This window comes from Pipistrellus hanaki (assembly GCF_964339955.1).
Source record: "Pipistrellus hanaki genome assembly, chromosome: 3".
Classification (NCBI taxonomy): Eukaryota; Metazoa; Chordata; class Mammalia; order Chiroptera; family Vespertilionidae; genus Pipistrellus; species Pipistrellus hanaki.
The window spans coordinates 175526430-175553320 of NC_140505.1; the positions used below are offsets into that span (position 1 = coordinate 175526430).

The 26891-nt window shown below is 41.6% G+C and overlaps 1 protein-coding gene across 1 annotated transcript; it reads right to left on the minus strand.

Moving 5' to 3' along the window:
* Nucleotides 1–4612: 4612 nt before the first annotated feature.
* On the minus strand, nucleotides 4613–26708 carry DEPDC4 (DEP domain containing 4; the record flags this gene model as incomplete). Its single annotated transcript, XM_084878295.1, is given in 14 exon segments — nucleotides 4613–5618; nucleotides 5621–5650; nucleotides 5654–5715; nucleotides 11604–11675; nucleotides 14318–14328; nucleotides 18021–18208; nucleotides 18503–18526; nucleotides 18528–18788; nucleotides 23584–23641; nucleotides 23727–23961; nucleotides 23964–24179; nucleotides 26583–26622; nucleotides 26624–26659; nucleotides 26661–26708. Coding segments are annotated over 14 exon segments (1398 nt in total). The 3' UTR covers nucleotides 4613–5501.
* Nucleotides 26709–26891: the final 183 nt, after the last annotated feature.

Consider the following 26891-nt stretch of genomic DNA (forward strand, 5'->3'; position numbering starts at 1 on the left):
TTAGCTCAGAATAATAAACATTGTCTGATATAATGATTAAAGATCTCTATTATTTTAGAAAAACATTAATGATTTTTTTGAACACGTAACAAAAAATGTAGAAAAATTAGTGATGATCTTAAGTATGAGATTTACTAGGAGACAGCACTTAGTCATATTAGAGTTTAATATTTTTATTATAATTTGCATGCAGGGAAGTAACAGGTTGGCCCTGCATAATATACACCTTAAGATAGAAGATTAGGATTATAGCAATGAGTAATCAAGATAGAACTGCCTTCTCAAAAGCTTTTCTATCTTGGTTTTGAAATTTTTAATTCAGTGATGATTGGCTTTAATATACTAAACTGATCATGTCCATCTACTTCTCTGTCTGTCCCAAATCCTTTTAAGCTCAGAGACTAGAGGCAAATGAGATCAGGGAGGCATACACAGAACACTCAGATGCTACTTGTGATATATTCTTTCTCAACCTGGGTGGAAGGCACATAGGTGTTTATTGTATTAGAATCTATACTTTATTATGTGCATGAAACAGTTCATATATTTTATTAGGAGAGTAAATCCTGAAGGGTGCCATTAATGAACAAATGCAGAGAAACTTTTTAAAATATGGAAAACTAATTGGATTAAGTTGTTAGAGAAAATAGGACAAGAAAACCCAGATCAGGAAAGGAGAAAACTAAAGATGTAAGAATAATTCGAGAGGTACTTTATTTTATTTTAAAAAATATGTTTCATTGATTTTTTACAGAGAGGAGAAGAGAGGTATAGAGAGTTAGAAACATAAATGAGAGAGAAACATCAATCAGCTGCCTCCTGAGGCTGTGCCCTCGACTGGAATTGAACCTGGGACTCTTCGGTCTATAGGCCGACGCTCTATTCCAGGGGTCCTCAAACTTTTAAAGTGGGGGCCAGATCACGGTCCCTCAGAGAGCTGGAGGGCCGGACTATATGAACTACTAATTCCTACTGTAACACCTCGGCTGCGCTCACTGCCCAAAAAACCTGGCGGGCCGGATCAGACTCCTCTGCGGGCCGCCGCATGTGGCCCGCGGGCCGTAGTTTGAAGACCCCTGCTCTATTCACTGAGCCAAACGGGTCAGGGCTCAAGAGGTATTTTAATTTAGGACAAATCCAGCGAGTAGGAGATCATGGGGAAGCCATATAAAGAATGAGATGGAAACAGCTAAACTCAACTCCCTTTCTTGGAGTTGAGGCTCAGCAGAAAGAGTAGAAATGTAAGAGTTGGAAAGAGAAACAGAATAGAAACTGAAATAATGTCATATCCACTAAGAGTATTAGAATTTTAAAAACTTAAAGGGGCAGTTGATTGTGGCACTGACCTTTGGCTAAAGACAAGAGCTCAAACCTCATTAGAAAGAATTCTGGGCAGGGTCCTAAATTTAGTACACTTTCTTCCTGCTGGGGAAAGACACCCTAATTAGAACTTAATTCACTGTCAGGGAAAACGGGGAATTCATAAATGAAAAAACAGACACCCAAACATTAAACATTTGAGCGGTGCTTAACACCACCAAATCCAGCAAACAAGAATGAACCCCCAGGGAATAAAATAAGCAAAAGAAACTTTTTAAGTAATATTCTCTGAGAGACTTGCATCTATTATAACAACAACAGGTTGCTATAACAAAGATCTTAGAAATTAAAAGTAGAGATTTGTTTAAAGTGTTTTTGTTTGTTTGTTTTGTTTAAAGTCCCCAATTGACACCCCCTGCCACTCCCCGCTCCCTTAAGTAGAGATTTCTTATGCTTAGTTCATGGTTAAATAGCAGAACAGATAGTACTAAAGATGGAAAAACAGAAAGAAGCTAAGGGAATTTTCCCAGAATGTAGCATAATTGTGCAAGGACTGGGGTGGCTGGGGAAAGAGGCTAACTAACAACCGCAGTGTAGGCTATGCTGTCCACTTAGAGCAGGGATGGGGAACCTTTGTTCTGCCAAGGGCCATTTGTATATTTATAACATTGAAGGGCCATACATAATTATCAACTTAAAAATTAGCCTGCTATACTTGGTCACATAGTTAATTAAGTCACCCCTATTGCTTTGGCAGGGCCAGACCAAATGACTTAGAGGGCCCGAGGGCCGGATGTTCCCCACCCCTGATCTCCAAAGAACAGGATTTGGATGAGCTTTCATACAGGACAGAGGTATCCTTGCACTTTTGGCCTATGTTGAGATGTCCATTCACATACTATCCTGAAGCTTCTCATTCCCATGTTGTTTTGTCTTTGTTTTCAAGTCTCTAATCCTCCAATCAACCCATTAGCCAGTATTTCCAGCCATATCTTTATGCATACTGGACAACTGGAAACGCTGCTCTCAGTTCTGTTCCTGGGGTCATTTCCCTTGCCTCCGCAGGTTAGGCACGCACAGCAGCATGCCTTTGTCCAGTGGAAGTGGTCCATACAAGTTTGGACTCAGGTTGGACAAGTCAGTGGCATGAGCTCACCCCTAGAGAATTGAGTGCACTGTTTACCTTTCCTTCAACCCACATCTGTGACCTCATGGAGGTTCCCAAGTACCAAAGAGAAAGAATTCAAACCTGGCATATAGGTAGTTATGCATGACATGGTGGGCTCTGGCCAGAAGTGGAGTGCTGGCATTAATCAAATGTGGAATTATACACCTGTGAGGGAATCAACTGGGCAACAAAGAGTTGCCTAATAGTGTCATTGATGACAGAGTTGTTAAAGGACAGAGTTGCAGCTACAACACCAACGTTCTGGTTTTTATGTTCAAAAATCTTTCTAGCATGCCAGCAGGTGTATAGTAAAAGCACCCCAAAATCCACTTGTGTAGAGTACAGGGAAGAAGGATTTCTGGCGGGGAAGGGGGGGAGAAGGATCTCAAGAATGGCTTTCAATCTTGAATATCATGCATATAAATTATATGTGAGAAGAGTTTTGTATCAACATTTGTTTCTTTGAGTTAGAAAATCTTTTACTTAATCTGGATAGTATCTAAGAATGTGAATTATATAAGATCAGGCTGTGAATTCCCATTATAATTTACTGGATATTCTAACAGGAGGTAAGCTTTACAGTGATGGGAGCTGGGTTTTATTTATACAGGGGAAAAAATACTTTGCATATAATGAGTCTCTCAAATTGGGAATTCTATTTAAGCCTAATAACTGTAATTTATGGAGTTGTCACTAGATGGAGTGGCACCTCTTGGTTAGGATTTTCTCTTTAGGAATTAATGCCTCAACTTACAAAAACCATTCAGTAGAAGGAAATTTTTTTTTTTGTAAACAAGATTAATCTAATAGTAGCATATACCGTATTTTTTGGACCATAAGACGCACTTTTTCCCCCCCAGAAGTGGGGGGAAAAAGTCCCTGCGTCTTATGGTCCAAATATAGCCTACACATATACTGTAAAAAAAAAGGTTTTTTACTTGCCCGGCTCTGTGTGGTCTCTGTGTGCTTGCCCGGCTCTAAAATGGTTCTAAATGCTGCTGTTTACTTTACAGGGTTGATTACATGTGTTTATGACTGTGATGTTGGGTTTTAATGCACATAAAATATTTTAGGACACTATTTGTTTCAGAATCTTTTTTTCTTCATTTCCCTTCTCTAAAAACTGGTGCGTCTTATGGTCCGGTGCGTCTTATGGTCCGAAAAATACGGTATGTTGATGAAAATAAGCTTCTTTAAGAAATGTCATTCAATTTAAATGATAAAGCATTTCAAGCATTGCTGAGCAACTCTAATTTCTACTAATTCTATTTCTAAATTGGATTTTGCCTTAATCAAAGTCATTCACTTGCTCATATTTTCCCTTCTGAACCCAAATAGGTCACTAGAAAATCCTGGTCTCTGACTCCACAGCCCATTCTCTCATTGTCTACCATACCACATGCTCTCCCTCGTGCCTCTGATATTTTTGGTACAGTCTTATAAATGCAGTCTCTGTATGTGTATTTTTTTTTTTTTTATAAAAGGAAGTCTTTTTTATATTTTATTGATTTTTTACAGAGAGGAAGGGAGAGAGATAGAGTTAGAAACATCGATGAGAGAGAAACACCTATCAGCTGCCTCTTGCACACCCCCTACTGGGGATGTGCCCGCATCCAAGGTACATGCCCTTGACGGGAATCGAACCTGGGACCCTTCAGTCCGCAGACTGATGCTCTATCCACTGAGCCAAACTGGTTTCGGCTGAGAGAGTAAAAAACAAAACAGGCTCAGAGGGAAGGTATTTACTTAAGGTTATATATAATCTTTTAATCATCAGATCCAAGGACCTGGTAATACACACTTCCAGCCACTCATAGTAATAGGAAGGAATTCCCCACTAGACTTACACAGAACAATAGAATGGAAACTTTCCCCAGGAATGTCCCTCCAATTAAGAGGAAGGGAGGACCGAAACCGGTTTGGCTCAATGGATAGAGCGTCAGCTTGGGGACTGAAAGGTCCCGGGTTCGAATCCAGTCAAGAGCATGTACCTTGGTTGCGGGCATATCCCCAGTAGGGGGTGTGCAAGAGGCAGCTGATAGGTGTTTCTCTCTCATCGATGTTTCTAACTCTCTATCTCTCTCCCTTCCTCTCTGTACGAAATCAATAAAATATATTAAAAAAAAAAAGGAAGGGAGGGAGGTATAGAAAGAGGGAAGAAGAGAGGAAAGAAGAAAGCCATAAAATACTCTAAAGAAGTAGTAGATAATGCAAAATCATGGTTTTAGATATTCATGAATTTTAAATGTATGGCTTTTAAAATCTACTTTCTTAGCCTTACACTATTTAGATGATTCAGTTTTTAAGTAATAGCAGCCCAAGGGAATAGCTTAAAAATAATATATGCTAAGGAAAGTGCAAGTTTTCTTTAGAGAACTCAGGTATGAAATGTTCCTTTTCTGTGGGAAAATCAACCTAAAGATAGTAAATGTACCAGATCCCTAGTAGCACATTTAGCACATGACTTCAGCAGCATGATAATTAAGTACATTAGCTTACATGAACTTAACATATCCCCTTTTAAAGTTAAAAACTTCCCTAACATTTTTAAAAATATATATTTTATTGAGTTTTTACAGAGAGGAAGAGAGAGAGGCAGAAAGCTAGAAACATCGATGAGAGAGAAACATCAATCAGCTGCCTCTTGCACACCTCCTACTGAGGATGTGCCCGCAACAAAGGTACATGCCCTTGACCGGAATTGAACCCGGGACCTTTCAATCCTCAGGCCGACGGTCTATCCACTGAGCCAAACCGGTTTCAGCCTTCCCTAACATTAAAAAAATTTTTTCTCTTTGCAACTTTCAACTATGTACTTAAGTATTATTAATTATAGTCGCCATGCTGTACATTACATCCCAGGACTCATTTACTTTATAACTGGAAGTTTGTACCTCTTGACCACCTTCCTTGACATTTTATGCGCGGTTACACTCACAGTGCTTGGAAGCTATTCTGCCCCTGAGGTGTCAGTGTGTTAGTTTGAGGAAACCCCAGAGATTTGTTTACATTCTCAAATGGTGGTTTTCTGCCACAGAAATGTTAATGCAAAGCTTCCCGATGGATGGTGTTTTTGAAATTCCTTAATTAATTTCATTCTTTGTTTCCAAGAGATGCTGGGGTTACTACGGTAGTAATCTCAAGAGCCAACTGGTGAAGATACTAAGTTCTCATTTCCTTGAGTTTTTCAAATTCCTTGTATGTTAGGCGTTGGCAAAATGTGAAGCCTTAAAAAAAGTACATGATCTCACTCATTTATGGATAATAAAGAACATTATAAACTTGAACAAAAGTAGAGTCAAAGAAGCATTTAACAGACTGTGAAACTACATCAGGAAGGTCGGGAGGGTTATAGGGGGGTGGAGGCACAGTTAGAAATCAACTGAAGGACTTGTATGCAAGCATATAAGCACAACCAACAGACGTAAGACACTGGAAGTGGGGTAAGGGCATGTGGGGGGTGAGGGGGCGTGGGCAGGAGAGGCTGGGGGAAGGTCACTTGGAAAAAAAAAAAGGAGACATAGCCGAAACTGGTTTGGCTCAGTGGATAGAGCATCAGCCTGCAGACTGAAGGATCCAGGGTTCGATTCCGGTCAATGGCATGTACCTTGGTTGAGGGCACATCCCCAGTGGGGGGCGTGCAGGGGACAGCTGATGGATGTTTCTCTCTCATTGCTGTTTTTAACTATCTATCCCTCTCCCTTCCTCTCTGTAAAAAATCAATAAAATATATTTTAAATATATTTTATATATATTTAAAATATATTTTATATATATTTTAAATATATTTTATATATATTTTAAATATATTTTATATATATATAAAATAATATATATATTTAAAACATATATATTATTATTTGTAATACTTTAAGAAATAAATAAAAAACAATAAAATTAAAAAGAAAAGTACAATAGGAGAAGCAAGTTAAAAACAATACAAAAAAAGTATTTACTCAAACTGGCCTTATTCTAGATTTCCCCCCCCCCCCCCCAAAAAAATATTGTAGATAATTGTATTTACTATACTTATTTATTTATTTATTTTTTTAAATAAGAGAAGGTTTATTTAGAAAGTCACAGAGGTAGGAGAAGTAAGTGATAGAAGAAATGGGCTCAGGAAACAAGTTGCAGAGGCAAAAGTAGGGGCCTTGGAGCTTGGAGAGAGAAGGGTAAAGGTAAGGTGCCTTGGGGTGGGGGAAGGAGGAGGGAGATGGGAAAGGTGGGGCGTGGAAAGCCCAGTATACTCATATTTTGCTTCAGAGTAATAATACTGTATCTTCACAAGTGCTCTATGTTTAGCAAAAACACTTTTATTTTACATACTTTATTTTGATGGCCAAAAAACCCCATGCAGTGTAAGAAGTAGTGAGGAACTACTCCCCCAGTTTCTAGAGGAATTTGAGGCATTGAAGTGACATGGCTAATGAACTGGAACTATTGGGTAGAAAAAATGTTTTCCTCTTTGGGCCCCTGGCTGGGCCTGAAAAGTAAACTGACAAAGACAGATTAGCAGCAGAAAAGCATAAAAGTCTATTTAAAAATACAAGTCACTAAATCAGCTCTTATTAATTGGCTCCACGTGGTCAGTGGCTGTCCTAACCTTCCACCACCTTAAAATCACCACCTTAAAATGGAATCATTTAAAAAAAAAAAAAAAAAAAAAAAAAAAAATATATATATATATATATATATATATATATATATATATATATATGTATGTATGTATGTATATTATTGATTTTTTTACAGAGAGGAAGAGAAAGGGACACAGAGAGAGAAACATTGATCAGTTGCCTCCTGCACACCCCCTACTATGGATGTGCCCGCAACCAAGGTGCATGCCCTTGGCTGGAATCAAACCTGGGACCTTTCAGTCCGCAGGCAGATGCTCTATCCACTGAGCCAAACTGGTTTCAGCTGGAATCCTTAAAATCATGTATTTCCTTGGCTTAATGAATACAACTTCACCTAAGTCCCCTCCTAACATTTCATTTCTGTCTCATTGATAGATTCCATTAACTTACCCCTTGACCATTATTGTCCCTTAATGTCTTATCCTTGGACCTCTTATTTTACTCAATATACTCTAAACAGCCTCAATTTCCACATGCTCCCAGACATTTATTTCTAGCTCCTATTTCTTCCCTGAGCTCCAAATTTGCACATTCAGCTTCCCTGCTGAAAATCTTGACTAGTATGTCTCACACGTATTAAAAGACCAAAACGGATTCAATCATCTCCCTAAATGTGTTCCTCTTCCTGTGTTTCTCTCTGAATCGGTGGCAGTCACCCCACCTGGAAACTTGAGAGTCATCTGTGAGTCACCTATATCTCAAACCTGCTCCCCCCTCTTCATCCCTCTTGCCCCTGCCACAGTACAGGCTTACGTCATTTCTCACTTGGAGCACGCTAGCCTCCTAATTAAGAACCCTGCCTCCAGTGCCCCTGGCCAACTTGTCTCCCAATGGCAGCTATGCATGCTCTATCTAAAATACAAATCTAGACATATCACTTTCTTAAAAATAACTCGACGGCTCCCAAATGCCTAGTGAATTCCATGGTTGCTAAATAAGGTCCTTCATAACCTGACATCTGCCTGTTTCTCTAGTTTCAATTCCTGGCAACCCCTTGGCTGCAGTTTCTAGCACTTACTTATTTTTGCTGACAATGTTCCTTCTGTCCGGAATATCCTTCACTGCTTTTTTGGTTTAGCTAATATTTACTAATTCTTTAAGATTCCTAGTAGGCATTGTCGCTTCCACAAGCCTAGTCTGGTCCCCTCAAATGAGATCAGGTAAATTATCCTCCAGTCTTCCATAACCTCCTCTGGCTCATACACATCCCTGTTATACTATGACTAGAGGCCTGGTGCACATAATTTGTGCATGGGTAGAGTCTCTAGGCCTGGCCAGCAATCAGGGCCAATCCGGTTCCCCACCTCCCTGACTTCTCCTCCCCTTACCACCCATGCGCCTCCACCATGGAGTTACCCCCTACCTCTCTGCCTCTTTGCCTCCTTCTCTCACTCCCTCAGCGCCCCACCGCCACTGCTGGTTGCCTGCCATGTTCCATGCCGCCCCCTGGTGGTCAGCGCATCTCATAGCAAGTGATTGAACTCCTGAGGGAACACTTTGCATATTAGCCTTTTATATGTATAGTCTAGAGGCCCGGCGCATGAAATTCATACACTGGTATGTTCTCTAGGCCTGGCCTGTGATCAGGGCCATCTTTCCCAGCTGCCGAAACTGATCCCACCCCCCGCTGTCACCCACCGCTGGTTCCCCGTTTGACTTCGGTGCCTGACGGCCAGGGAACGGGACCCAGAGGCTGGCTGTTCCTGCCTGCTTGCTAGTCCCGCCCCCACTATGGGTGGCCATCAGACGATTGGTGCCTGCTGGCCAGGGAAAGGGACCAACAGGTGGTCAGTGTGCCTCATAGTGACTGGTCCAGCAGTTGTTCTGATTGTTCTGATGATAGGGTCAATTTGCATATTACCCTTTTATTATATAGGACTAGTGGCCCATTGGAGGAAGATTCCTGCAATAGGGCTTCCTGTGGCGGTCGCTGCCCCACCTGCTTTCCTCCCTTCTCTGCCACCCCACCTGCTTCTCCACAGCTTTGCTCCCTTCTTCAGGCTTGGCTTCTTTCTATGCTGTCTTGATATGCAAATCAACCACCATCTTGGTTGGGTTAATTTGCATATTTGCCCTGATTGGCTGATGGGCATGGCTTGTGTGGTGGAGTGATAGTTAATTTGTGTATTACTCTATTATTAGGTTATTAGGGGTGTCGAACTCAATCAGAGAAGGGGCCAAAATCTAAAATCCAGCCTAAATCGCGGGCCGAATGGTTTACTGAACAGTCATAAACTGACAATGTCATAAACTGACAGCGGAGTGCAGTGATGACAGCGCGGTGCGGGCCACATTGCAAGGCCTGGCGGGCTGGATTTGGCCCGCGGGCCTTGTGTTTGACACATGTGGGTTAGATAGAGGCCTGGTGCATGGATGGGGACCGGCTGGCCTGCCCTGAAGGGGGCTCCGGATTAGGGTGGGGGGTCATGGGGTTTGCAGGCTGGCCATGCCCCAGATCGGTGTGGGGGTCCCTGCCGGGAGGGGGGGGGCACAGGTGGTTTGCAGGCTGGCCATGCCTCAGGCTTTGTCAGGAAGGATGTCCGGAATAACGTCTGATCTATCTGGTCTAATTAGCATATTACCCTTTTATTAGTATAGATTGCTTTAAAATGGTTGTCTCTCTCATACAGAATTCTTCCACTGAATTTATTCACCAAATATCTATTAAACATCTATGTGCTAGTCACTTTGAGCATTGGAACATGAGCTTATTGCAAGCAGAGACATTATCTTACACATCTTGGTATTTTTTGGTGCTTATACAAAGTCTGATATGTAGTAAATATTTTTTAAAAAAATCTTTGGTGAATAATTGAATGGATAAATATTTGATATCAGGAGCTTTTTACATCAACAGATGAATTTCAAGTAATCAATTACTTGGTAAGAAACTCAAATATGGGGAAAAGAGCATCATAATAGAACATACAGATGGTTTTTTAAAAGTCCATTAAATTGCATATTGATATAGTGTGACAATTTTACTGATGAGGGATAAACTTTAAGAAGAAACAGAATACCCTGGCCTCCCTTACCCCTTCCCCCCCCACCAAAAAAAAAAAAAAAGACAAAATAGTCAAGCTATTTAGGGAAAAATACAGATACCTCTTCACTGTCCAAGTGCTTATAGCACATGGCACTGTGCAAAGCACTTATATTCATTATCTCCCTTTAAAGCATATTGTTGAATGGATGTTGAATGGAAATGGATATTAAAATGCCTACAATTCCTACATTTTCCTCAAAAGCCAAAAATCATGAAGAATTGAATGTGAAAAGCTAATAGAGTAAATGGCAGCCAAATGAGGTTTGTTTTGAAGTTAGATGAGATCAAATTAATCTGAAAAGATCCCTGATGTTAGGTTCAGAATACTTAGCATCATTGTTTAACTGCATCAAAACAGATAGAATACAGGTGGTAACATTTCTGTTGTCATATGCCCTGTGTTCAAAGAAGGACATGAGAGAAAATAGCTGAGAAATCCCAGTAACTCAGGCAAATAAATGTATGTCCTATTCTATGAATGTTTTTTTCTAAAAATTAGTAATGCCTTAGGAACCATCTTTTACAGGAAAAAAATGTTAACTACTTTTCTAGTTGGTCAAGTTACTTAATCTCTCTAAGCCTCAGTTATCTTATTTATAAAAATGGGATAATAATAATACCTACATAGATTATTGTATAGAATAAATAATTTCATAAATCCATGTTAGTGCCTGACACATAGTAGGCTCAACATTAGTGTCCATTAATATTAAACATTAGCAGTATTTAATATTTATAGGTTATAATATATCATTAATTTAAATATTAAGTATTTTATAACTATGAAGTATTTGTCATTATTTTCCCCATTTCATAGGCGAAGAAGCTGAGGCATAAAGAGGTTAAAGGACTTGGCCAGGCAATTTGGGCCTGATAACCCAGTTATGGCAATTATGCTATTTTGTCTCTCACATGACAATCTTTGGAAATTTGCATTAAAACTATTTTTTAGTTTAAAGAAATCCTAAGTTAGGGAATGAGCTGAACTGCCAGAGGACACTGAATGAAAAAAATCTTGGAGCCTATTCAACTGCTGGCCAGGCTCCTCTCTGTAAAATTAGGTCATTTCCTAAAAGAGAGGAGGGAGGGGAGAGAGAATGAAAAACAATAGGAAGACTCAGAGACAGACAGACAACAGAGAGTGCAGGAGCCTGGAAGCTGCAGTGGGTGATAGGCTGAAGGGGCGGTGAGACTTGGGAGCAGAATGAGAGAAAGTGTTCACTTCTTTAGAAGAAAGGTAACCACAGGGCTTCCAAAAAATAAACAAAACATAGAAAAAACTAGAGAACTTGCTCTGGAGATATTAACAAGTAGCCTGAATGTAACCCCCTTATTACATGTCATCATTCTATATTTATTACATACTCAGTCCCATCCAACTTACTTGGCTATAACTATCGTTGATAAAAAAGGAATAAGTCTGAATTAGTACCTGATACGGCATCTGAATCTTCTCCATGCAGAAGCTTCTTCAGTTTCTTACTAACCAAGTCCAATAAAGTAACTAGTGCCGAAACTGGTTTGGCTCAGTGGATAGAGCGTTGGCCTGCGGACTGAAGGATCCCGGGTTCGATTCCGGTCAAGGGCATGTACCTGAGTTGCAGGCACATTCCCAATAGGAGGTGTGCAAGAGGCAGCTGATCGATGATTCTCTCTCATTGATGTTTCTAACTCTCTATCCCTCTCCTTTCCTCTCTGTAAAAAATCAATAAAATATATTTTAAAAAAAAGTAACTGGTGTCTGCATAAAAACAGGGATTTTCAAATATTTAATATGATTTTTTTTTATTTTATCCAGAGACATAGATAAAAATTTAATGGTTTTGACCAGTGAGTCGGGGAAAAGATTCCAGCTGGGGAGAAGAGGTGGGCAGCAGACCTCTGAATTATAAAAGGTATGAATTCTTGAAATTTTTTTAGAATTCTTACAGTTGTCTACTTTCAAGTGTGAACTACATCTGAAACTAGGTTAAGCAGTCATTAGTGTAATGGTCTTTAAAAAATTACGGTACTATAGAATCCCTGATCTAAATAATCTTACATTGTAATTACATGTTAAGTATGTAAATAGTGGCTCTAAAATACATGAAAACATTATTATCTTAGAATGGATAAATGCTCCTTTTCCGGGTTTTGGTTACACAAAGGTAATCCCAGACTACATGTATCCCCCTCAGCTAATATTGCTACAGCGGACATCCCCACACCTACCAATGCTGAACCTCCTGTCTACACAGCTTCTTCCCCCTGGGCCCCAGGCTGCCTTTTGCATTAGCTTCTATACTCTTGCCAATTTCGAGTCATGAAGCTGTCTCCATTAATTCATTCTGTCATTCTATAAAAACTTAGTGAGTGATTGCTATGTTCTAGGTGACAAACAGATCATGTTTCTGAATTCTTGAAGCTTACATTCTCATTGAAGAGAAAGATAATTAAAAAAAACAAAACACACACACACACACACACACACACACACACACAACACCTGCAAATAAATTTTAAAAAGCACACCAAAACCACAAATTTTTAAAAAAAAAAAAATCAGCAAATACATAGTCTATTTTCAAGTAGTGATAGTGCTGTTGAGTAAGCATGAAGCAGGGTAACAGGCCAGAGTGAGGACGATGGGTAGCCATCCTATTGGGAAGGGCTTCTGCTGAGAGTAACATTGTAGGCAGAAGCCTGAACAGATGGGAAGGAGTGAGCCATAAGAAGATTTGGGAGAAAAATGTTCCAGACAGACAGTAGACAGCATAGAAAAGCTCCGTAACAGGGAAAAACTTGGCACATTTGAGAGCCTCCATTATAAATGCCGCCATTTCAGGAACCCTGAAATACCTCCTGCCCTAATCTCCAGAAACCAGTCATGAGAGGGCTTCTCCCTGCTTCCTGAATCCCTCATCCGCACTTCCTGCAGTCCACGTCAATTCCTTTTCTGCTTTGTGGGCTGCTGCAAAATTGAGGCCAGTATGTTTCAAAACACTGCTCACTTTGACATGAAGGGAAGGTCAAAAAATGAAAAAAATCCTTTCTAATTTCTTGCCTGTATGTAGGAAAGAGGAGGATTCATTTACCCAGAAGAGGAGGCAGGATGAGGGAAAAAAAAAAAAAAAAAAAGTGATAGGCTAAGACTCAGGGGTCCTCAAACTTTTTAAAGTGGGGGCCAGATCACGGTCCCTCAGAGAGCTGGAGGGCCGGACTATATGAACTACTAATTCCTACTGTAACACCTCGGCTGCGCTCACTGCCCAAAAAACCTGGCGGGCCGGATCAGACTCCTCTGCGGGCCGCATGTGGCCCGCGGGCTGTAGTTTGAAGACCCCTGGAAGTGCTAAGGAAGAGGGAGAGGAAATGCCCTTTCTAAATTCCTGGTGGAAATCTGGCCCCCATTTCACAAGGAAACTATAGACATGAGCTTGGGTTTAGTGACTGTAGAATTAAACATTTATGTAACCTGGGCTCCCCAACCTCCATTTATTTCATATATACATATATATGAAATATATAATATTCTTATTGATTTCAGAGAGGAAGGGACAGGGAGAGAGAGGTAGAAATATCAATGATGACAGAATCATTAATCTGCTGCCTCCTGCACACCCCCTATTGAGAATCACAACCTGGGCATGTACCCTGACTGGAATTGAACATGATCTCCTGGTTTATAGGCCAATGCTCAATCCCTGAGCCACACCAGCCAGGCCATTTATTATATACCAGAGATCTGGGGCACGACATTTGTGCATTTGGGGAGGGGGTGTCCCTCAGCCTGGCCTACGCTGGCAGGTAGACATCCCCCGAGTGTCCTTAACACTGCTGCCGCTGTGCTGCTGAGTTCACCAGCCATGAGCCTGGTTCAGAGTTTTCTGGCTGAGTGGTGCTCTTCCTGTGGAAGTGCACTGATCACCAGGGGGCAGCTCCTGCATTGAGTATCTGCCCCTGCCCTTAGTGGTCAGTGAGCATCATAACAACTGGTCATTCCACAGTTAGGTCAATTTGCATATTTGCCCTTTATGATATAGGATTTTGATGAAAACAAAAACAAAAATAACTATGTACATAACAACTGAGTTACAAATGAGTTTCTAGAATATATTTCATTCAAAATTCATAATATGGGGACTATCTCTTGCATATTCTAATTACCACCTTTTTCTCTGAAATAATGGAAAAAAAACTTCAGTTAAGGTTGACAGAACTACAAAATTTGAACCAATGTTAATTTCTTATGATATGAGACAAAATTTTTAAACAAAAAAATGAAGGAAACAATTTTTTTTGTACAGGCTTTGGAGAAATACTACTAAAAGTACCACTATCAGCCGGGACCAGTTTGGCTCAATGGATAGAGCATTGGCTTGGGGACTGAAGGGTCCCGGGTTCGATTCCGGTCAAGGGCATGTACCTTGGTTGCAGGCATATCCCTAGTAGGGGGTGTGCAAGAGGCAGCTGATCGATGACTCTCTCTCATCGATGTTTCTGGCTCTCTATCACTCTCCCTTCCTCTCTGTACAAAATCAATAAAATATATTTATTTTAGATTTTTTTATTTAGATATATTTATTTTAGATTTAGTTAAAATATATTTAAACTAGAAACACCAATCAGAAAGGATATATGCACCCCTATGTTCATAGCAGCACAATCTACAATAGCCAGAATTTGGAAACAGCCTAGGTGCCCGTCAGCAGATGATTGGATCCAAAAACTATGGTACATCTACACCAGTGTTTCCCAACCTTCTCTCATGATGAGAATCACCTGGTGGAGTTGTTAAAACGCAGATTCCTGAATCCCAACTAAGAAGTGCTAAACTAGAATTTTTGGGAACATATAGGTAAAATTGTATACTTAACTAGTGCTCTAACACAGATGTTATATACAGAGCACTAAGTTAGGTATGCAATTTTACCTATATGTTCCCAAAAATTCTAGTTTAGCACTTCTTAGTTGGGATTCAGGAATCTGCGTTTTAACAACTCCACCAGGTGATTCTCATCATGAGAGAAGGTTGGGAAACACTGATCTACACAATGGAATACTATGCTGCCATAAAAAAGAAAGAATTCTCATCATTTGCAGCAACCTGGATGGAATTGGAGAACATCATGCTGAGTGAAATAAGCCAATCAATGAAAGAGAAACACCACATGACCCCACTCATTTGTGGATAATAAAGATCATTATAAACTGATGAATCAAAAGATAGATATAGAGACAGTAAAGCAACAAGCAGATTGTCAAATTACAGCGGGGAGGGGAGGAGGATCTGGGGGAGATAATAGATCAACCGAAGGACTTGGATACATGCATATAAGTACAACCAATGGACATAAAACTCTGGGGAGGGAGGGGATGTGTGGGAGAGAGGGAGGGGGGCAAAAAAAAATAAAAAAAATAAAATAAAGTCTCTGCTCATGATGCCACACAACCATAACATCAGCCTATCGTTCACTGACTTGTGTCCTGCAATGACTTCAGTGTAATGTAGATTCTCGTTTGCATTTTCTTCTAGAAGAGGCCTGTGTCATCAAAATTGAATACTTGTTGGGGAACAAATCACTTGGCCTGTATGTATTCTTGAAATTCTGTCATAAAATCATCACAGCTACTGCCGAAACTGGTTTGGCTCAGTGGATAGAACGTCGGCCTACGAACTGGAAGGTCCCAGGTTCGATTCTGGTCAAGAGCATGTACCTTGGTTGCAGGCACATTCCAGTAGGAGGTGTGCAGGAAGCAGCTGATCGATGTTCTCTCTCCTAACTCTCTCTCTCTCTCCCTTCCTCTCTGTAAAAAAATCAATAAAATATATATATTAAAAAAAAAAAGTGCCACTATCAGTATTAAAATACAGTAGTGAGACTAAAAAAACAATCATTTTCTTGATATATTTTGTAAATCTGATCACATTTTACTAATTCTATTGCTACCCCTCTTGCCCAGATTATTACAACAGTCTGCTAAAAGATGTTCCTGCTTTTACCCTTGCCTCTCAACAATTTATTCTCAACACAAAAGCCACAGCTTATCTAATAAAAGAGTAATATGCAAATTGACCATCACTCCAACACACAAGATGGCTGCCCCATGTGGTCAAAGATGGCTGCCCCCATGTGGACACAAGATGGCCACCACAAGATGGCCAGCAGGGGAGGGTAGTTGGGAGGGACCAGGCCTGCAAGGGAGGGCAGTTAGAGGTGATCAAGCCTGCAGGGGAGGGCAGTTAGGGGTGACCAGTCCAGCAGAGGAGGAAAGTTGGGGGTGACTAGGCCTGAAGGGAAGGGCAGTTATGGGGGGGAGGACCAAGGCCTGCAGGGGAGAGCAGTTGAGGGGGACCAGGCCTGCAGGGGAGACCAGTTAGGGGTGACTAGGCTTGCAGGGGAGGGCATTTAGGGGTGACCAGGCCTTCAGGGGAGGGCATTTAGGGGTGACAAGGTCTGCAGGGGAGGGCAGTTAGGGCCCATCTAACTGGCAAGGGAGCAGTTAGACATCAATCAGGCTGGCAGGGGAGTGGTTAGGGGGTGATCAGGCTGGCAGGCAGAAGCGGTTAGGGGCCATCATGAAGGCAGGCAGGTGAGCAGTTGGGAGCCAGCAGTCCTGGATTGTGATCCCAGTAGGGATTGGGCCTAAATGGGCAGTTAGACATCCCTCTAGGGGTCCCAGATTAGAGAGGGTGCAGGTTGGGCTGAGAGACATCCCTCCTCATGCATGAATTTCATGCACCATGCCTCTGTCTTTATAAATGTCAGTCATATCAGGCCACTGTTTTGCTCAAACCCTCCAGTGATTCCCCATTTTATTCCAAGGAGGAGCAAAGTCTCTCCAATGGCCTACAAGGGCGCCCACATCTCTGACCTCATCTCATACTGCCTTCCATTCTGCTTACCACTTCACTAAAAATGGGTTGGGTCACCCCCCAGAGCCTCTGCTCTAGGACCCAATCTCTCTCCCCTAAACCATGACTCCCACCCCACAGACATTGGTTGACTCTCTCTTCCTGTCTTTGCTCAAATTTTACTCTCCCCTTGAGCCCAATGTTGGCCACCCTGTTTAATACAATACGTCCCCAGTCATACCCACTCTAGCACCATAAGTCCTCTGAACCTGCTCTTTTTTTCTTTTTCTATTACATTATTGCCCCCATCAAACTATATGAATTGACTTGATAATTGTGTGTATTTTTAAAAATATATATTTTATTGATTTTTTACAGCAGGGGTCCTCAAACTTTTTAAAGTGGGGGCCAGATCACGGTCCCTCAGAGAGCTGGAGGGCCGGACTATATGAACTACTAATTCCTACTGTAACACCTCGGCTGCGCTCACTGCCCAAAAAACCTGGCGGGCCGGATCAGACTCCTCTGCGGGCCACATGTGGCCCGCGGGCCGTAGTTTGAAGACCCCTGTTTTACAGAGAGGAAGGGAGAGGGATAGAGAGTTAGAAACATTGATGACAGAGAAACATCAATCAGCTGCCTCCTGTAAACCCCCTGCTGGGGATGTGCCCGAAACCAAGGTACATGTCCTTGACTGGAATCCAACCTGGGACCCTCCACTGAGCCAAACCAGTGAGGGCTGTATTTTTTTATTGTCTGTCATGATCACCTGGATATAAGCTCTTCAAGGATTCTCATCTTCGTGTTTTGTTTGCTAATGTATTCTAAGCGCCTAAATAAAACAGTGCCTGGCACATAGTAATGCACCAGAAATAGGTTGAAGGAATTAATATATTTTCAAATATTGACATTAAGTCGGCTTCCTTCTTTTTAGTGGGTAGGAGAAGAGAGCATTTCTTCAAACTTTGCACATTCCAGGCACTTAATAGATTATTTATTAAGTGAATTACTTGCCTTTTTTGCTTAACAGAAATAGCTTGGTTGGTACTCAATGTGCCCAGGCAAAATGCCAGAGATACCTTGAAGAGCTCAGAGTGATATTCCAGTAGAAACCAAATGAGTTGTTCTGCCCGTATTTTTGATAATGATTTGGTATGAAAAACTGCTTTGGCAAGAATTTTCAGGACAACTGTTTTATTATACTGTAAACAGAAAGATTACATTATCTCAAACAGTTTTTTTCCCCTCTTTTTATTGAATTTATTGGGGCGACATTGGTTAACAAAGTTATACATGTTTCAGGCTCACATTCCACAACACATCATCTGTACACTGAATTGTGTTTACCACCCAGTCAGGTCTCCATTCATGAACACTTATCCCTCTTTAACCCTCCCCCATCATCTCTCCCCGCCTCCATCACAATTACTACACTGTTGTCCGTCTGAACAGTTTTTAAAGTAGCCAAAAACTGTCACATTGTTATAGTTTGTTACCTGTTTTTGTAACTTGTAGGCATTACAAGTATGGCTCTGATGCAATAGCCATAATAATAAGTAGCCGTCCTAATTCTTCTCTATTGTTGGGCAACCACAATCTTTTTAAACCTATTTTATTGATTTTTTTACAGAGAGGAAGGAAAAGGGATAGAGAGCTAGAAACATGGATGAGAGAGAAACATCGACCAGCTGCCTCCTGCACAGCCCCCACTGGGGATGTGCCTGCAATCAAGGTACATGCCCTTGACCGGAATTGAACCCGGGACCTTCCAGTCAGCAGGCCAACGCTCTATTCACTGAGCCAAACTGGTTCCAGCTACAACCACAATCTTAGATGGAATTGTGTTGTCTCCAGTGCTTCTGTTCTTATCTCACTTTCTGCTACATGGATTACCAAAATGACAAAGAATGAGACAAAAAATGGAGATTATAGAACTTAGTAGCCAATTAAAAGTAGCAATTAAAATGCTATGATGCTGTATTTGGCTTGTGGATTCTTTTTTACAACTTAGAAGTTTTTGTTAAGAAATATTTCAAACATACAGGAAATTGTCTATATAATTCTATATATGCCAAACACCTGTGTAATTACATCCAGCATTATCAAACCATATTTTGTTTTCAACATGGAATTATATAGCCACCTACGTAGCTAAAAAAGTTGCGATACTACGTCACTCTACTTTCATTTTGCTAAAAGGTCACTAAATACCACAGTTTTCTAATCCCGTATTATATCAAAATATGTTTGTTAGAATGTCCCTGTGATATAATTACCTTTGATAGAATGTTCTACAGTGCATTAGTTATATTGAATGGTACAATTTACATGGCAGGCAACATTAGTGAAGTGAAAAAAAGACTCCAGGCAGTACCTTGACACCACAGAAGAAAATATTAAAATGTTATATAATATATAACATTTCTTCAATTTGTACTTTTAAAAAGTTTTATGATGATAGCCAATCGCTAAAAACTGTGAGCCTAAGCTCCAATCAAGAGTAAGGGACAGGCCGAAACCAGTTTGGCTCAGTGGATAGAGCGTCGGCCTGCGGACTGAAAAGTCCAGGGTTCGATTCCAGACAAGGGCAGGTACCTTGGTTGCGGGCACTTTCCCAGTCGGGGGTGTGCAAGAGGCAGCTGATAGATGTCTTTCTCTCCTTGATGTTTCTAACTCTCTATCCCTCTCTCTTCCTCTCTGTAAAAAATCAATAAAATATATATATTTTAAAAATAACCTGAATAGAAATGGGATATTTCATATAAAATTCTAGGTTTCAAGCTTCTCTTTAAAAAAGATCTTGTTACTCTTGGCTTGAATTAATCCCTGACCAAAGTCAGCTGATATGAATCAGTGGGTACCCCCCTTTGCATTGCATGTTATTTCAAGTTAACCACAAATCCACTGCTCTCTGCTGTATCCCAGCCGAGTGCTAGATACCATTTTCATGGGATTGTTCTGTTGGCTTTACTACAGTAAAAATTAATTTCCCTGTAATTATATCTTTGTGTTAAGCCGGAAAAGGAAAAATAGCCTGAAAGGGCCATATATTTCAAGCAAAACAATAGTATATTTTTTTTCCTATATGTTTTGATGATTAAGTACTCACTGGCTCTCAAGTCTGCTTGGCTCCTAAATTCACCTGAGTTTGCTACCTGTGAGCTATTGGCCAAAAGGAAATCAAATTAACAATCTTTTAGTAAAGACTTGAGATCATAAATAGCCTCTAGCCAATCAGTCCACATTTGTCAATACCCACATATGGGCACAGCTCTCATGGGGTTGTTTTTGTGCTTGAGGATCACAGAAGAATCAGATTTCAGTGGATAGCATTAAACTTTATTCATGTCTGATTTGTTAGAGCAGAGAAATTTCCTAATATACTTCCCCCAAAAGTTTTAGTATGAAATTGTAACTTCCAAAAAAAAGTGAACTTTTTAATGCATTAAATATAAGAGCTACCGGTCAATTTGAAGTTAGTTCTCTTTTGCAAACCTTTTTATAAATCAAAGAACAAAAAACCCACCTTACTGGATTTAAAAAAAAAAGGAAAAAGTCCTATTAGTAACTTATTAAAGAACTATTTCTCTGAAAACAATACTATTATTAGAAAACTAAAACAGTTTTTTGTGTTCCTCTATTCTGAAGGCTGACACATTCAGTTGTCATACCAAATACACACACTTCATTCCCACATTTTATCATTCACAACACTTTGTTGCAATAATAATGATAAACAATAGATAAAGAGTATGAAAATCTAGGTCTAAATTGTAATTCCATTAGTTAACTGTAAAAACTTGTCATATTATCCAATTTCTCTAATTTTCCATATGTATATATGGCAAATATGCAAAGTGTCCTCTCGGGAGTTCTACTGGGAAACATGGAGTTCAATTGCTCGCTATGACATGCGATGACTACCAGGGCGTGGTGTGGAATGAAGGAAGGCCCCGAGCAGTAGCTGGAAGGCACGAATCAGCCCTGATTACAGATCAGGCCTAGGGACCCTACCCGTGCACGAATTTTGTGCACTGGGCCTCTAGTCTATAAAATAAGCAGCCTAAACTAAAGCAGTGGTTCCCAGACTTGGCTGATTTTTGTTTTAACATAAAATCTCTCTCTATATATATAACACTTAATAGTTTATTGTTTTCTTACTTAATGTTTAAAATCTCCGTCTTAATGAAAGTCTTAAGCCTATATATATTCCTCCTATTTTCACACAATGGACAGAGGATACACTCATTAGAAGATGATGGTACTGGATTAAAAAGAATAAGGACTGGTAGTGCAGAGTATAGCACCTTCGGTTAATCTGATCATGGTTGCAAAAAATAAACTAAATGTTATTGGATCGAAGTTGCCTCACTTGTCTTCTTTGACGTAATTGCTAGGTAGAAGGAAACTTTTACGGGGAAGAGAATAGTGAGTCAATATGCCAAACACACTGCTTCTATTATATCTGAAAAGTCAGTTCTTGGAGACAGTAAAAAGATCAGTGGTTGCCAGGGGTTAGGGGGAAGGGAGGGGTGAATAGGTGAAGCATAGAGGATTTTTCTGTACGATACTATAATGGTAGATACATGTCATTATACATCTGTCAAAGCCCCTAGAATACACACCACCAAGAGTGAACATGAATGTAAACTATGGGCTTGACAATAATCTTATCACTGGAGGTCCATGGATTGTAACCACCATTCTGTTGCACGATGTTGACAGTAAGGAAGGAGTATATGGATACTCTCTATACATTCTGCTCAGCTTTTCTGTGAACCTAAAACTGTTCTAAAATATAAAGTTTACTTTTTTTAAAGTCAGTTCTTCATTACAAACTTCTGAAAAAAATAATGAAAACAAATTACCTTTTTTTGAAAGCAGGAGAACAGGTTTGTCAACTGTGATATTTGGAGGTAAGCCAGATTCCCTCTCTTTGCAAGAATAAGTTCCTTAATTCTTTTCTCACCAATTTCTGTGCTAGAGGATTTGAAACTATTTCATCTTCTGGTCTGTTAAGAAATAATAAGTGAATTTTTCCATTATATTATATATAGGACCAAATTTTCAAATAACAACTTATTAAACTTAATCTTATATTCACTAGTTCCAAAAAATATCTCAGGCAGCTTACAATAAATACACAAGTAATAAAATCTATATATATAAAAAGCCAGCCACCTGAATGCCATAACTAGAATGACCAGTTGCTATGACACCATTACAGCCAGCAAACCAGTGGATTAGGCGCTGAGGCCAGCTGGCCAACCTCCCTAGGCCCCTCCCCCCAGTAGGCCCCGCCCCCGATAGGCCTCTCCCACCCCGATCAAGGATCAAGGGCGGAGTGGCAGCCAATTCCCACCCCCTGGCCTTTCCCACCAACTCAGCCGTCCTGCCCCTGTTGCTCCTCTCACAGAAATAGGGGGCAGGGCCAGCCAGCCCACCTCCTGCAGTCCCTACCCCTGCCCACCCCCACCCCTGATTAGACCCCCACCCCCATCAGGGGCAGAGCCTGCCGCCAATAGCCTGTGGCTCCAGCCAGCTCCACCCCCAATCAGCCCTCCCACTCTGATCAGGGGCAGGGCCAGTGGCCAACCACCCACGGCCCTTCCTGCAGGCTGCTGGCCCCTGATCAGACCACACCCCCATTCTGCGGTGGGACCGACCAGCCCACCACCGACAGCCCCTTTCCCCAGCCAGCCCCACCCCGATCAGCCCCCACCAGCCCTATTGGCCTGTGCCCCTCCCCCAGGCAGTTCTTACCCTGATTGGCACCCTTACACCAATCAGGGGTGGGGTTGGCTGACCCACCACCCACAGACCCTCCCCACAGCTGACCCGCCCTCAATTGGCCCCCTCCCCAATTAGGGGCAGGTCCCCAGGGCCAATCATATGCGTTCTCTTCCCCCAACCGGCCCAGCCTTGATTGGGCTCCAATCAGGGGCGGGCTGGCTGGCCAACCTCTAGCCATCTCCTCCTCCTGATAGGCCTGACTCTAATCTACCAGATCAGCTGGACCCCTCCAGTGCATGAATTTGTGCATTGGGCCTCTAGTTATTACATAATAGAATATCATAGAATATCACCAAAAGAGGATAGATTAGGGTTGTAAATAAAGAGAAGAATATATTTTAAAGAATAATTATAAGGTGAACACTGTTACTATGATAGAAAACTTTTGCACAGTTTCCAGAAACCTTGTCTTTTTTTTTTTTTTTTTTAATTTGGTTAAGTCATTTTTCAAAATTAGGAAACATACAATTCATCACAGGATATAAAGTTTTTCCTGGTATAAATTCTGCAAAATTTGTGCTAATGTCCTCCACCACAGTTTTAGAGCAAATGCTGAAATGATGAATTTTTACATGGTTATTTCTTTTCTTTAAAAAACAAAAAAACATTTTATTGATTTTTTAGAGAGGAAGAGAGAGGGATAGAGAGCTAGAAACATCGATGAGAGAGAAACATCAATCAGCTGCCTCTTGCACACCCCCCACCGGGGATGTGCCTGCAACCAAGTTACATAACTTGACCGGAATCAAACCTGGGACCTTCCAGTCCGCAGACCAACGCTCTATCCACTGAGCCAAACCGGTTTCGGCACGGTTATTTCTTTTATTGACTTCTGAAAAATACTGAAAGCATAATATTCAATTTTAGCTCAATGACAACTGTTCTGCCATAATCTAAATACAATACAGTATTGCAATTAACACTAACCTTGAAGATTTTTTTGCATTTATTTTATCTGTTAAATCCATTCCCAGCATCCTTTTTTCTTTCACAAAAAAGTAAGACGATTTATTGCCTAGAAACCTATGTAGTCTATTGTTTGAATCTTTAAATTTCAATTTCTTCTCATTTTTTTTACAGTATTTTTTTATTATTATTAAATCCTTCTCATTTTTGACTAGCCTCACTCCTACTAGTTGAAATACTTTATGGTTCATTAGAACTGGCAAAGATGAACTCCTTTAAGACGAGAGAGATCATAACTACTTAGGCACATATTTTGCATAAGATGACTTAATACTACACCAACAGTATCAGAACCAGTAAAACAGTCTTTGTGTGTTCGTAAATGATGCCTCCCTCTTTTTATTTCCACTTGAGTCTCATGGGAATGAATAATACCATCCCATAGCTGAGTAGGTTGAAAAGGACCAGAACATCCTGAAAATTAAAACAAAAAAACACCAACACATGTTTAAATTACACAAAATTTAAATATTTAATTTTTTTCAGTTTTGACACCTATGCTTTTTTTTTTTTTAAATACTCATCTGAGGACATGATTTTATTGTCTTTGGAGAGGAAGGGAGAGAGAAGAGAGAAAAAGAAACATTGACTGGTTGCTCCTATATTCACCTGGACTGGTGATGGAACCCACAACTGTGACAGTCGGCCCCGTCTGCCCAAGAGATAAGGACTCTGGAGACAGACCAGGCCAGGGGGAAGAAGTTTAAAGGAGTAAGGTCGGTGGTAACTCAGTGCCGGGAGTTCCTTTGGGTGGGACATGCAGGCCTCCCTCCAGATCAGGCTGGTAAATTGGGGTCATAAAAAAACCGCAGCATGCTGCACTCCCGTTGGGAGTCAGAACAGACATTCTATTTGAAGCAAAACAGGCCAGGTTGTGTAAATCACCTAAGGAACAGCTAAAGACGGCCAGTTCTTTGTCCTGAGGGGCCAATCAGAGAGTGAGAGACCAACAGTGGGATGGGATGGGAAAAAGAGGTATAAGAGGAGGGACTGCCCCTCCATCGGGGCTCTTGCCTGGGTGTTTGCCGGCTGCTGCGTCAGCCAAGGTTTGAGCCCAGATTCGAATCTGTAATAAATTCTAGCATGCTTAATCAAATTGGCTCCGGTGGTTTATCTCTTGGGGACTCGCTTCGTAACAACAACCTATGTGTGTGCCCTGACTGCGAATGGAACCTACAATCTTTTGGTGTATCGGGATAATGCTCCAACCAACTGAATCACCAGGCCAGGGCAACCTTGTGCTTTTTTTTTGTTGTTGTTGTTAATCCTCACCCAAGGATATTCTTCTGCTCCCCCTGACCCAGGCTATTTTTTCCATTGATTTTAGATAGAGTGGAAGGGAGGCAGGGAAAGAGAGAGAGAAACATGGATGTGTGAGAGACACATCGATTGGTTGCCTCCCCCACGATCCGGACGGATGGGGCCTGCAACTGAGGTATATGTCCTTGACCACAATTGAACCCATGATTCTTCAGTCCCTGGGCTGATGCTCTAAATTAGGGGTGTCGAACTCAATCAGAGAAGGGGCCAAAATCTAAAATCCAGCCTAAATCGCGGGCCGAATGGTTTACTGAACAGTCATAAACTGACAATGTCATAAACTGACAGCGGAATGCAGTGATGACAGTGCGGTGCGGGCCACATTGCAAGGCCTGGCGGGCTGGATTTGGCCCGCGGGCCTTGTGTTTGACACATGTGCTCTAAATCATTGAGAAACCGGCTAGTATAGTGGTCGGCAAACTCATTAGTCAACAGAGGCAAATATCAACAGTACAATGATTGAAATTTCTTTTGCGAGTCAAATTTTTTAAACTTAAACTATATAGGTAGGTACATTGTTATTAACTTAAATAGGGTACTCCTAAACTGGCCTTTGCTAACAACTCACGGGGCCAAAGAGCCGCATGTGGCTCACGAGCCGCAGTTTGCTGACCACTGGGCTAGGACAAGCTTATGCTTTTTTTTTTTTTTTTTTCTACTCCCCCAATCTTAAGCAAACTATACAATAGTTACTAAGATTGCACCAACTTTCGGCGTGAAGGATGGGGTAGGGCTGGAGTGGGGTGGAGAAGGTAAAAGTCTGAGTGGTGGAGACAATGATATATCCCAACGGACCATGTGCCTTTAACCTTCATTAAACAAGTGGGCTGGAAGAACTAGGAACTTGCGCTCAAGGAACTTGCCACCTAGTAAATACTTCAACCTCCGGTAGTTCTTTTTTTTTTTTTTTTTTTTTTTTTAAATATATTTTATTGATTTTATACAGAGAGGAAGGGAGAGAGATAGAGAGTTAGAAACATCGATGAGAGAGTCATGGATCAGCTGCCTCTTGCATACCCCCTACCGGGGATATGCCCGCAACCAAGGTACATGCCCTTGACCGGAATCGAACCCGGGACCTTTCAGTCCCCAAGCCGACGCTTTATCTATTGAGCCAAACCGGTCCCGGCCAACCTCCAGTAGTTCTAAATGCAGCAAGTGGACCCACAACCTTGCAACAGCACTTATAAGAAACGCGGATTATCAGGCTATTCCTGCATCCACACACTGCGTTTGAACAAAATCCCCAAATGACATTAAAGTTTGAAAATCGCTGCTTTCCTGGACTTCCCAAAGAGAGAGTAGTTGGGAAAGCTCCATCAGGGATCTTAAGTCCAGACCAGAGAGGGCAGAAGCACGGGAAGGGGCGGGGCCAAGACCAGGAAAGGGGCGGTGCCAGGAAGGGGGCAGGCCCCAGAAACCTGAGGTGCAGCTAGGGCCAAACCAACCGCTCCCCTCAGCCGCCCTCCCCTAGATTCTAATATTTGGTTGGGTTACCTGTCCTTTTCCGGCAGAAGCCACTTCCACGGCTTACGAAACGCGGACTCGCTCCGCACTGGGCCGGAGAGCTCGCTTCTGGCTGCCAAGGCCAATACGACACCGCGGAGTCAAAAGAACCGCCATTAGCTCTCGCGCCGGCCCGAAGCCCCGCCCCGCCACGAGGGCCCGCCCCCGATTCCCCGCCTTCACCTGATCCTCGGGGGGCGGAGACCAAGGTGGCCAACGCCCTCGGTCCGAAGCCCCGCCCCCACCTGATCCTCGGGGGGCGGAGCCCAAGGTGGCCTCAGCCCTGCCCCGGTCCGAAGC